General features: G+C 29.4%; 1 protein-coding gene across 1 annotated transcript; it reads left to right on the forward strand.

Annotated features, from left to right (window-relative positions):
* Positions 1-913: 913 nt before the first annotated feature.
* On the forward strand, positions 914-7,803 carry LOC139503383 (uncharacterized). Its single transcript, XM_071293156.1, has 4 exons — positions 914-1,380; positions 3,789-3,984; positions 4,769-4,930; positions 5,304-7,803. The coding sequence occupies exons 1-4, from the start codon at positions 1,105-1,107 to the stop codon at positions 6,245-6,247; spliced, it is 1,578 nt and encodes a 525-aa protein (XP_071149257.1). The 5' UTR covers positions 914-1,104; the 3' UTR covers positions 6,248-7,803.
* The last annotated feature ends 6,062 nt before the right edge of the window (positions 7,804-13,865 follow it).

Genomic DNA, 13,865 nt, shown 5'->3' on the forward strand with positions numbered 1-13,865 from the left:
GAAAAACGGGGACGTGTCTAAACAGTAACTGTAAATGTTGTATTCCTCCTAATTCACACTTTTAAAAATCACTATTCCTTCAATAGATGGTTTGATTAATTATAAATTGGTTTTATAACAATCAAGGTTAATTAAAAATTCACCTAAGATTTACCTGAACTTTTTAAAAGAAAATATAGTTGATACACTGTTCAGTGTCGAATCCAGAGGGAAAAGGGGGGAGGGGGTTCCGGGGTTGAAAACCCCCCTTTTTTGGACGATCAATGCATTCGAATGGGAACACATAGTTGGAACCCCCCTTTTTACTCTGGGTTGGGACCCCCTCCTTTTTTTGAATGGCTTGATCCGCCACTGAACAGTGTATCAACTATATTTTCTTTTAAAAAGTTCAGGTAAATCTGCTAGGCCTCAATCATGATTCACTCGGCAGCATTAATGCCCCACCAAGAATTAACAACAGTACAGTTTAGCGATGCAGCCACCCACCTTATTCACATTGAGTAGATTTATAAACTTTAATAGACTAATATACGGTGGACTTCTGATGTGTGTGCTACAATGTGTGATTTGCTTAAGTGTTGTTTACTTGTATTGTTTGTTTCATATTATAATGCTTGTGTGACTTTACTTTTGAATTTGTGTTATAAAAGAAATATTAGATAATTTGCTATATTTCTTAATTTCGATTGTTTTATGCTATAAGGTCACGTTTTTGTTTCTTTCACTTATTCAGAATTTCAAATCTCAATCTCATTCCATTTCTTTCATTTTTATTTGAATTAAAAACACAAAATTCAAACATATACAAAAATAACTATTATATAAATTTCCTATCCCAAAAAACATTGGCCAATTAAAAGTTGATTGAGTATAATCCTTTGTTTGCATAAGTTTTCCTCCTATTCCCACATGTAACTGATTATAAACTTCATTTGGAAAAAGACTGCCTGTGTGCTGACCATTGTCTTCAATGGCGTTTGAGTGACCCTGAAAACTGTCATTTTCAAAGTCCCTGTGAGCACATTCATACATTAGTGTGAGATAGGTGTTAAATGTTACATGGCATAGAGCATGATGTGTTCAAATGTATTGGTAAGATGATAGATGATGACTTCAAAGAGGATACCACCAAAAACTTCCAGGATGCATTACAGAAAATCAATGACTGGAAAGCTCATATTGCTAGAAGTGAATCAAGATCTTTTTAGAATTCCAAAGCTGGAAAATTTAAAGCGATTTGAAGGAGTTTTGGTGATGGACTGGGCCATGAAATTTCTACCAATGAGATACAGAGAGAAACAAACAGATTGGTTTGGCCAAAGGGGAAAACATTGGCATGTCAGCGTCTGCATTTATAGAGATGAAAGTGGTGAAATTGGGGTAACTAATTTTATGATAATATCATAAAACAACCTTATTATATTATTTATCTTTAAAACAATAACAAACATTTGCCTGATTCACTGTACTATATTCTTAAATCAATATGAAACACAAATCTTTTTAGTATGACTAATGATTTTAGGCCAACTAAAAATATATGTGTGGTTCCAGTAACCCGACCGACCCTAGGTAAAAAAAAAAAACGACCCTAGGGTTAGAACTTTTTTTTTTATTTCTGAAAAATAAATTTTCAAACGATCAAATTTTGAGGATTGTGAATTAAAATAATTAAATTCACAGATTTCTGTCATCTGAATTTCCATCACAAGTATCTGTTATGGCTAAAATGCAACAATTCATAACAGAATGCAACACAATTAGCTTAAAACGTATCATGACTGTTTATTTTAAATTCAAAAGTAAAAATTAAAAAAAAAAATTGCCGACCTATCGACCCTATTTTTTTAAAAGTGTAACTGGAACCACACATATATTTTTATTTGGCCTTAACAGAAGTGTAAATTTGGACAATATAAAAAAGAAGATGTGGTATGATTGCCAATGAGACAACTGTCCACAAGAGACCAAAATGACACAGTCATTAACAACTATAGGTCACTGTATGACCTTCAACAATGAGAAAAGCCCATTCTGCATAGTCAGCTATAAAAGGCCCCGATATAACAATGTAAAACAAAATTCAAACGAGAAAACTAACGGCCTTATTTTTTTTTAAAATGAACGGAAAACAAATATGTAACCAGAGATGGGTTCGATTACTTTCAATGTAATTGATTAAATTACAATTACTTTTTCATTTGTATGATTAAATTAAATTAATGATTACATCATTTCTGAAAGTATCTGATTAAATTAATGATTACATCATTTCTGAAAGTATCTGATTAAATTAATGATTACATTGGCAAAGTAATCATGATTACATCTGATTACAATGAATTTAAAAACAAAACATTTTGAATGATGTGAATGAATAAACGTTGAATATAACTATAGCATTTTTGAGAAAGTATTTCATTTGGTTCAATTATAAAATAATAACTTCAAATTAAACTTCACCTATTTAAATAAACACCAAATTTCACTAAAATATATATACATTACACTTTATCATCAATGATCTCTGAATTATTTTGAATTAAATTTAATAAAGATATATCATAATCAAGAGTTTTTTTGTTTGTCTTCTGACCTCTTTCAAAATTTATATGTATTCCAAGTTGCAGTTTATGGAAGTTTAAATATGGATGAAATAAAGTTACCAATTAAAACTATGTTTAATTTTAATAGAAATGTTTAATCAAATTGTAAACAATATGTAAGTACTAAAAATCATTGCATTTTACATGTCCAGTCCAAATACAAAAAAAAATTAAACAACATATTTGTCCAACTTTTAATTTAGTTTGTGCTAATTAGATAAATTTTCATGTCTGATTTATCTTTTATCATATATATTTCCCTACAGCTATACTGAATTGGTAATTGCAATAAAAACAAACCTTAATTAGTCTCCTACCTGTCAATTCAAAGTTGACAAAAGCACAAAAATTAACAAAAGATTATAATTCAGGGTTAAAGAAAAGTATTACTTGAATATATAACAGTTATTATCAAATATTAATATGAAGATCATTATTAAACGATGAATATACATGTACGTACAATATATTTTACCAAGATAAAAGGTAAATAATTGTATTATATGTCTCTGCTTAGGCTAATGGTGACTTTTCAATACTGTAACAGTTTATTTTTTTTTTACTGAAGTAGACATGCTTAAAGTAACCAAACCATTTTAGTATGTTTAAAATTTATCAAATATGAATAACAAAGAGGTTCATTTAATGACCAAAAACACAATTTTAGATTTTTTTCATTGTAATCAGAATGTAATCAAAAAGTAATCATGATTACAGGGTATTTTGAAAAGTTATTGTTTAAATTAAATTACATGTATTCAGATTTTTGGCTGATTAATGATTACACTGATTACTTGAAAAATTGTAATCAATTACAGCTGATTAATGATTACAATTACAATTACCCCAAGTCTGTATGTAACTCATAAACAAAAATGTTTTCTTTAAAATACTGTAGGATTAAACGCCTTTAAGAATTTATTGTTGTATAAACTGGACCAATTCACTCACAAACTTATAAAAGTCCGATGTTAAACTTGATTTTAAGGTGGCAAACACTGTTATTGTATGTTTACAAATATTGGATACTAATAAAATGTAACAATTACTTAAAGTAAACAATAAGTGTTCAAAGACAATGGACAATACAACAACTCATTTGTTACAGTATTTTAGGGACAAACATGTTATGGATACTAAGAAAGATATATCAGATAAATACATTACAATAATTTATTTCAGCATAGGACATTTACTCATGTTCTGGAGAATGTTAAACAAGATTGGTTTGCAGTGGCATCACTGTTAGAACACGTGCTGCAAACAGTTAAAATCCAACTACCTCAGGTGACAGATATGTTTCTTCGTTCTGATAACGCAGGCTGTTACCATTGTGGACATTCATGGATTGCTATTCCTCAAATTAGCAATAGAACAGGTAAGAGATATAATTTGCATCAACTAATACAGAGCTGAACTGAATGTAAAGTGGAATTTTTATGTTTATGACCCACCTACGATAGTTACCCCACCTACGATAGTAGAGGGGCATTATGTTTTCTGGTCTGTGGCTCCATTGGTTCTTGCGTTTGTTTGTCCGCAGGTTAAAGTTTTTGGTCAAGGTAGTTTTTGATGAAGCTGAACTCCAATCAACTTGAAACTTAGTACACTTGATGCTTATGATATGATCTTTCTAATTTTAAAGCTTAATTAGACTTGACCAAATTTCACGGTTCATGGAACATGGAAAATGATAGTGCTAGTGGGGCATCCATGTACTTTGGACACATTTTTGTTTTATACTGCAATTATCCTTTTAGTCCTACAATTTCTATATGGAAAAAACAGTGCAACTTAGAAAGAACTTTTATGATAAAAAAAAAACAAAAAACGTTATGCTATTAGGTCACTATATCACATTACAAATCTAAAACAATATCTTGATATGCTGCAATCATAAGTGCTAAATATAAAAAAAGCATTTGACAGATCATAAAATTATCCGAACAAGAAAAAAAGACACAAAAAATATTTAAGAATACAAACAGAAACTTCAACAAACCTAGTTCAAAGCTATATATTAAAATAAATAAAATACTTCAAAATATAAGCTTTGGTGATATCTGAACTTTATTATAAAAGTGAATTACACAATGTAATAAGATATTTATAAGTTGTCTCTCTCAAATCTTTGTTCATGTTTATTTTGTGATTTTTTGCAGGTATTCAAATAACGCAATATTCATATTCAGAGGCTCAGGCTGGAAAGTCCTACTGTGACTCAAAAATTGCTCATATAAGAACCAAGATGAGATTCTTTGTGGCAACTGGAAATAACATTTTGAATGCAGATGACATGAAAACTGCAATTGATTATGGAAAAGGTACATTGTGAATTTATTCTATAAACATAAGAAGATGTGGTATGATTACCATTGAGACATATTTCTATCCAAGACTTAAATTAGTAAATTTAAGCAATTATAGGTCACAGTGTAGCTTCAAAGTGAGACCTTGACTCAATAGCAGAGTAAAACTATAATAAAAGAAAAACAATTATAAAATACAGCACAAAAGACAATCATTTACTTGACAGTTGACTTCAAAATATTAATAGGTGTACAGAATACAATTTTAATTTACCATCTCTATAAACAAAATCACCTTAAACTATGTGTTACATAAATGTCGGAGGTCAACACATAATCATTGTATCTGTTAAGTTTTATATAATAAGTTCAATTCCCTTTCTTACAGGTGTAGCTGGATGTCAAGTGGCCCCTGTTATTGTTGAAACGTCAAAACATGTTCTGACGACTCATAATTCAAAAAATATCACACATTACAACGATGTTCAGTACACAGAATCTGGTGTTGTATTCAGAAAAGCTTATGGTATTGGGGATGGGTTGTCAATGACTTATAGTGAGTTAACTAAATTATCAGGTCATTGTCAAAATGAAACTGGATGTACTCTTGTAACAGATTTTGTTCTGCCATCAAAGGTCAAAGGAAAGATCAAGTTAACAAAAGCTGAAAGTAATGCTGTAGAAAATGAAATGAGTACTGAGACCTCAACAATAAGACCAGTCAGTTCATCTGCTTTGCAGACAACACTCTCCTTTGAATGCCCAGAACCAGGTTGTATTAAGCATTATGCTTCTTACAGAACTATAGAAAATCATGTTCTATTAGGTACACATGATTTAAGATTAAAAAGAGAATCGGTATATGATATCATTCGCAAGCAATGGGCAGAACTCTGCAACAATGTTATTGTTACAAGGAAAAAAAATGTTGTCAGCCAATGTACAGATAATCAACAAGCTGTAGAAACCCTTCCTATGGGTTGGGCATTAAAAAGGGCCAGAAAGGTGAATAGATTTCCTTCCAAGATTAAAAACTTCCTTATTAAGAAATTCAATGAAGGAGAGAAAAGTAAAAACAAATGCAGTCCAGATTATGTAGCATCAGAAATGAAATCTATGAAGGATACTGAGGGCAGACGGGTTTTTCAGTTAAACGAATGCTTAAATAGTACTCAAATAACATCTTTCTTTTCTCGATTGGTATCAGCTAATGCAAGTAACAACAAGAAAATAGTACCTGAAGATGATGACTTGGTAGCTGCTGCTGTTGCAATAAATCAATCTGAATTAATTGATTCAGTTAACTCTACAAATCCAACAAATGACTGTTAGAATATAGTACATATATTCACTTTAAAGCTTGTTAATTTTGAAAATATATGAAAAATACAAAATTCAATTTTATCCATTTATTTTCATGTATTTATAAGTTTTATGATTTTAATTGTATAATTTTGATAGAATTTTATCTTTAATAATTTGAAAAATATAAGAAAGTCACTCAGACTGAAACAGATAACCTACTTGCATTGTCAATTTATCATTTTGAATCATGTAAACTTTCAATAAAAATTATTTCCTCTCTGAAATAGATCAAGAACAATTTTAATCCTTGATATTGGTTAAGATTTGGATAAAGCAAAAAAGTAGTTACCTCCCTTTTATTTAATGAATTTACTGATTTTTTATTAACTTGCACATTTTTTTGTTCCTTTTTGAATGAATTAGTTAAAACTGTAATTAGCATAAATGTATTATAGTTTTACATGAAGAGTTTTGTTAGAATTTTAGTCCTTGATTGTGATCAAAATTTGGAAAAGCAAATAAATGGATTTTCTCCCTTTTATTTCAAAAATTTAATTATTTTTTTGAGAATTTTCACAAGCTTTTGGTGTTTTTTTTTTTAAATGATATTCAGTTAAAACTCTTTAATTAACATAAAAGTATTATAGTTTAACATGAAGAGTTTTGTTAGAATTTAAGACCTTGATTTTTGTCAAAATTGGAAAAAAGTTACAAAGTGGATTACCTCCCATTTATTTAATGAATTTGATGATTTGTTGTGAAATTGCACACATTATTGTTTCTTTTTGAAGATTTTCAGTTAAACAAACCTTAATAAGTATAAAAGTATTATAGTTTAACATGAAGAGTTCTGTTAGAATTTTAGTCGTTGATTTTGGTCAAAATTGAAAAAGGCAACAAAAGGGATTACCTCCCTTTTATTTAATGAATTTACTGATTTTTTAGTTAGCTTGCACACATTATTGTTTCTTTTTGAATGATTTTCAGTTAAAAAACTTTAATAAGCATATAAGTATTATTGTTTAGCATGAAGAGTTTTGTTAGAACTTAAGTCCTTGATATTGGTCAAAATTGAAAAAGCAACAAAATGGATTACCTCCCTTTTTTGTTATGAAATTACTGGTTTTTAGTAAACTTGCATACTTTTTCGTTTCTTTTTGAAAGATATTTATTTAAAAAACTTTAATTTGCCTAAAAGTAATACAGTTTTACTTAAGGAGTTTTGTAGAATTTTTATCATTAAATTGGTCAAAATAAGGAAAAACGGAAAAATGGATTATCTCCCTTATGTAGCCATTCATCTATTCGAATTTTGTAAATTTGCACAATCTTTTTTTTTATTTCTGGTTTAACTCCAGTAAGTATTCTTTAATTTGTATATACATAATAGGATGTTACTTGTTGGGTTTTGTGAAAAAATTTTACTTCAAAATTGGTCAAAAACAAGAAAATTCCAATATTAAGAAATTTGTGTTTTACCCCTTTTTGGTACAGAGGTAACAATGAAAAAAACTTGAAATATCTCTTTATTTTTTGTTATTGTGTTTAGATAATATCTGAAAATAAATAATATATCACAGCAATTTGTCTGCTTTTTTATGTATTGTTTCTGAATGAATGTTTAAGATACTGTAATTTGTGTATATTTGTCTAAACCAGAACCCACAATCTGACACTTGGTTGCCATGGCAACCAAAGTGTCTTAGCAACAAAAATGAATATTTTTTCATCAATCTTGATTGAAGGCAAGATAACATACCAAATTTGGTGATAATCTGTTGACCCCCATGTATCACTCATTGCCATACTTTGTTATCACAATAAACAAATGACCCGTTCATGAAATCAAGAGATATGAGTGGTAAATATAGAAAAATATGATTTTTGCTGATTATAGTTGAAAGAAGTCCATTTACAGGGCTGCAAAACAGATATTATAAGGTACATAATGGTTTGTATCAAATCTGTACTTTTTTATTCCCATGGTAACCAAAATCAGATCAAGTGTAAATTAACTATCTTACTGTTGAGTATATTATTCAAACTCCATTATTTATATGCATCCAATACCTAGAAAACCATGTATTTGATGCTGATTCTGAATTAATTCAGCAATTTCAGACCGGTTGCTAGGGCTTCTTTTTGGTTGCTATGGTCTTTCAGCCACTTCAATTAAACCTTATATATTTTTTATCATTTTCAAACAAATCATAAGTTTTATTGTCTGTTAAATTACATTAATATAAAAAAAATAGCAAAGATTTTGATAATGAACAAGTATTGTGTTTTGTCATTTTTATGAATTTTACCAATTTTTTTTGCCATGGTAACAAAAAATTTAAAAAAAAACGGATGTTTTTTTCCTGTTTTTAATAATTCAATGTATGATCTTTAAGATGCAATCATAGTTTATAATGAACTTGTCTGCTCAATGTCAATTTTTCTTGATTTAAAGTATGATATTTAAGCTATTTTCAGAAAATGTCAAAATGCAGATTTTTGCACCTTTTTAAATACCATTTTAGCCTAATATCAAAACAAAATTTCACAACCTCAACATCAAAATATATACTTCAAATAATGCCTAATTATATGTTGAAATTTTTTTTTTTCTTGAAATTGTCATTATCATAAAATTGCTGCAACCAAAAAGTAGACATTTTCCAATTTTTATGCCTGATTTCATCATAAATTCCTCAAAAAAATGGCTGCATGTTTCCATAGCAACCGTTCAACAAAATTAAAAAAAAAAGCTTGCAAACTTTATTTCAATCTTAGCTGCCTATTATATAAAAGAATAAAGCAGTTCTGAGACATACATGAATCACCCCCTGCCTGGATCTTACAAATAGCTGTACTTAAGTAACAGAAGAAAAGAACCAACTTGATGATGCTGACGAATTAGGGTTTAACGTCCAGTGACAAATATCATCTTCATATGTGAACGAGAACACGTTATATGTACCCTGTGTTGGATTAGAAAGACACTTCAGTCGGAATTAAGAACGTGCTACTTCGAACAGACTCAAAAAGTAAGGATGATTGAAAACGTCAATAAAAAATTCATGCATATTCCAGAGGCCAATCCATATCACGCTATATTGAAGTGACACACCCTTCAATAAAATGCAAAAAAAGTCAAAATAAAAATGCTCTTTCATGGATACTGTGGCACCGTATTGTCATTTTTGTTTACTCAGGAACATCTCATTCATAAATTTTTCAAGGGGAAAATATAAAGGTAGCAAACTTATTGTCGTTGCTAAATAACTCTTAACTGACACAATTTCAATTGTCCAACCCATTAACAGACTTTATTCCCATAATTTTCATTAAAACGTGGTATTATTCACGTTATTTTACAATTATGAAATATTTACTAATGTCAATTTATTTTTTAGAACCACAGTACTATTTTTTGTCCTTTAAATGATAACTAAATTTGTTTGTTTCGCCTGTTATTAAAACAATTGCTATGCGTATAAGCATACATACTACATACTTGCGCGACGCCTTTTAGTTTTACTGAAGACTGCGCAGACTAAGAAATGTTTTTACAAGTGCAAAATGTTCTATGATAGATATCATTTTGTCAGACACTTTTCTTTTTTTGATTTGGTTCTTATAACATGCCAAAAATCTGTATATTTAATAGAGTTTAACAAAGACATATAACCAACCCGATTAACAGACTAATCGCCCATATAGCCGCATACTCAATATAGATTAACCGACCAATCTCTCGGTTAGCCGAGTGTCGGCCGTGAACATAGCCTACTCAAACGGAGGTGTGAGGATATTACACTATAACCTTATATCTGTGGACACAATTTACGGTGACTACGTGTCTGGTGATCATACAAATGTCATGCCGAATAATATTTAATCCTACAACTTATATTGATTGAATCGGATTTTTATTTGCTTTTGGCTATTTTAAAACTTTCACTTTTCAACAAAATAATATATTTTTTTTTTTTTTGGAATTTTAGAATTAATATCATTATGAGTTCAAGTGAGTAAAAGTTTCAATAATGAATTATTGTACAGTGTAAGAACATTCAATTTTGATAGTCTGAAAAAAAATCCAACTTACCTTAGTCTGTCTTGTCATGTCGTTTAAAAAAAAAACATTTAAGGAATCAGGAAAGGGTCAAAATTATGAAAACAATTATTTGTGTGTATATATATTTCCAAAAGTCGTCTCATCCATGGAAAAGGGCATTTTAAGGGTGAAAAATAACGGTGAACCTCATCAGGTCAGTAGTCAGTACTTCGGTACTGACATGATTTAAAATGTTAGAAATTATTATAAATTAAGGAATGTATCTCAATCGTGCATATCTCTTATTCCTTTCGCGGATTTGGCTATACTTTTTGGACCTTTTGGATGAAAGCTCTTCATCTTTTATATAAGCTTTGAATTTCAAATATTTTGGCCACGAGCATTACTGAAGAGACATGTATTGTCGAAATGCGCATCTGGTGCAGGAAAATTGGTACCGTTAATGGTATTAACAAACTTTACTAAAAAGTGTCCGTTTATAAATTTTGAAATTATTAAAAAAACTAAGGTTTCAACACCCTCAAGGCAAAGTTGGCTTTAGATGGATTTGGCTAGATATTCTAGGTATTTTTTTACATATAGCTATTCAACGGTTTCGGTACTAATACATCTTCGGATTTCAAATGTTTGGCTTTGAGCGTTCCTGATGAAGGTAAATCAAGAAAAGCGCTTTGGACGTAAGAAATTATTAAATGTGTTGTTTTCAATTTTTTAACAAGTTTGTCAAATATTTAGATTTTATTTTATTTTTTTATGTACCAAAGAAATTGAGCAGTTGACGAGTCTTGTAAATACATTATAAAAGACAAAAAAAAATAAGATAATGTATGTTTTTGTCAATTAGTACCTAAACTTTTGAGATAATAGGAAAGAATGTTCTCGTCTTTTAATGAATTAAACCAATACAATTTAATTAACACAAGGCATTGTATTGTTTATGTTAGGTTCTGTCACAATTGATAATACCGTATAGTCTTTTCAAATCTAGTTTAACTAAATTTATTCTTTAAACGGCAATTGTTTCATTAAATTTAAATGACATGGCCAAGGTCATGTTATTGCTTTCGTGTATCATACTAACTTTATTACGAGGAAATGTTGGGGCAGAGAGGCAGAAGAAAACCAAGGAAAAACTCAAAACTTTTAATACGACAAAAATTGAAAATCCACCGCCATACACCAATGAAAGACTTCAAAGAGACAAAATAGTACATAAACAGTCGGCACGTGAAATACATTTGTAATCCATTGATTCATCAAACCTGTGTACTTCTTTTCGTATTATCGTTATTGTTTTTGTTGTTGATTATGACATATTTTATTTTATTTTAGTTTGCAATGAAAAGAATCAAAATACTCAACTTATTAAGTGTCGAACACGAATAAACGTTAACATTGTGCAACAGTTCGCAAAAATCAAAAGAAAGCAAAATTTGTCGGCAATAAGCTATTTGTTAACGGTCAATTGTAGAAGGATTAGGGATCAGCGATGTTGGATGTTAAACAATACAGATATGATATTGAAAACGGGAAATCATGAGTGTTGAAATGTATGTTCTTGGAATATTTCAAAAGGAATAATATGAAAGCTAAAAGATGGAACTTTTTTTTAAATTATAAAGAAATACGATATTCTGTGTTGAATGAATTCTGGGTCAAATTCCTTGGTGAATTCGATCTAAAAGGTTACGACAAAAAGTGTTTATGTTGAGAGAAATGTAACGGGGGTGGAATAGTAGTGTTTTATTAAAAATGGATTAACCAATTTATTGAAATTTTGAAATGTTGTGTGGATGGTATGATTTGGTTGAACATTGATAAAGGTATAACACCTGATAATTTAGATTTATACATATGCTCTATATATATATGCCTCCAGATAAAAATGTGTTTTATCGTAAATATAGCTGTGATGTACATATAACTGTGATTATTTTGCCAGAACAAATAGAATCTCTGTATAATAATCGTACGGTAGCTGTTTTATGAGACCTAAATGGTCGTGTTGGTTTGAAACCGGACTATTTATTGAACAATGTCTTAGATTCATTATTACAAGACAATATCTCATTTACTGATTATGTAAATGATAGGCAAGATTTTGTACAGAGACATTCCGAGGATACAAAAGCGCCAAATAGTTTCGGACAAAGAATTTTACAATTATGTAAATCCTCTGGGTTACTCATCTGTAACGGACGTTTTGGAGAAGATAGTGGTAAAATATGTTTAATAACGAAAATGGTTGTAGTGTAATTGACTATTTATTATTATCTGAAAATATGTTTAAGATTGTAAAGACTTTTAACGTAGGGATGTTTACTAGTTTTTCATGTCACGCTCCCTTGTTACTTCAATTCCACCTAAGGGACAATACAATAAATTTGGTCAAAGATCAAAGCACATGTAGTAATCTTGTTTATAATACTTTTAAATGGAGAAACGAGTGTGAAGATGACGTCAAGGAAAGTTTGTTGTCTAACGCCCAGCAGTTTGAGGATATGTTGACCAATATAGATGAAAATAGTGACATCAATATCTGCGTGGATGATTTAAATAAACTTTTGTCTGAAATTGTTGAACAGTATACAAAGACAGAAATTAGGCATAAAAACACTGTGATATATGTACTAATGATTATACCCAATTTAAAACTATAACAGATAAACCCTGGTTTACAGATGAATGCAAAAACATATATAATGCTTACCAACAAGCACTTGGAACTTTAAATAAGTTCCGATCCAATGAAAATAGACTCAATCTAAATTTAGCAAAACAGAGATATAAGTGGCTAGAAAATAATCTGAAGAGACAATATAAGAATCAAAGAGGTAACATGATGTGTTCGTTTAGAAGGACTAATCCGAAACAATTCTATAGGAAATTTAAAAAACGTAAACAGGATATACATTATAACATAATTTTAGAGCAGTTTGAAGAACATTTTAAGAAATTAACTTCAAACCAGGATATATACAACAGCAGGATTTACAAGGCGAAAATACAGGTACTGTGTTCGATGAGCTTGATTCTCCATTACTTTGATGGTGGTATTAAAAAGTTAAAACGATAAAAATCTACAGGATACGATAATATGATGAACGAGTACATTATTATGAGTAGAAATTTCTTACACCTATATGTGTAAAATATTTAACTGTATTCTTACAAATGGTGACTTTCCTGAATTGTAGAAATAAAAATTGGACAGGTAATAACGCGTACAAAATAATAACATGTACACGACATATATATTAAAAAAAGAATGTGTGGTTCATATATATTAAAAGCAATACAATATAATATGACAATTGTGTACTTTATGTTCTGTTTTGTCACATGCACTTGATAAATATCTGGTTTTTATCTTTTTAAATCCAATTTAATTAAAGCTATCTTTAAAAAGACTATTATGCGAATTAAATATAATAATGGCACTTAATGAAGGGTTGTTATATTTTATATACACGAATAATGTATTTGTTAATTCGGCTGTGTTTATTCCTTCATTTATCATTTGAAAGATCTTATATCTTTTAAAACAAATCATTTATATGGTTGAATTACGTCAATTTG

The sequence above is a fragment of the Mytilus edulis genome, chromosome 14 (genome assembly GCF_963676685.1).
Source record: "Mytilus edulis chromosome 14, xbMytEdul2.2, whole genome shotgun sequence".
Lineage (NCBI taxonomy): Eukaryota > Metazoa > Mollusca > Bivalvia > Mytilida > Mytilidae > Mytilus > Mytilus edulis.

Excerpts from the sequence above, each read along its gene's own strand:
- LOC139503383 (XM_071293156.1), top strand. The coding sequence starts at position 1,105 with ATGATGACTTCAAAGAGGATACCACCAAAAACTTCCAGGATGCATTAC. Across the intron at positions 1,381-3,788 it reads ATGAAAGTGGTGAAATTGGG|CATAGGACATTTACTCATGT; the intron begins GTAACTAATTTT and ends AATTTATTTCAG. Across the intron at positions 4,931-5,303 it reads TGCAATTGATTATGGAAAAG|GTGTAGCTGGATGTCAAGTG; the intron begins GTACATTGTGAA and ends CCTTTCTTACAG.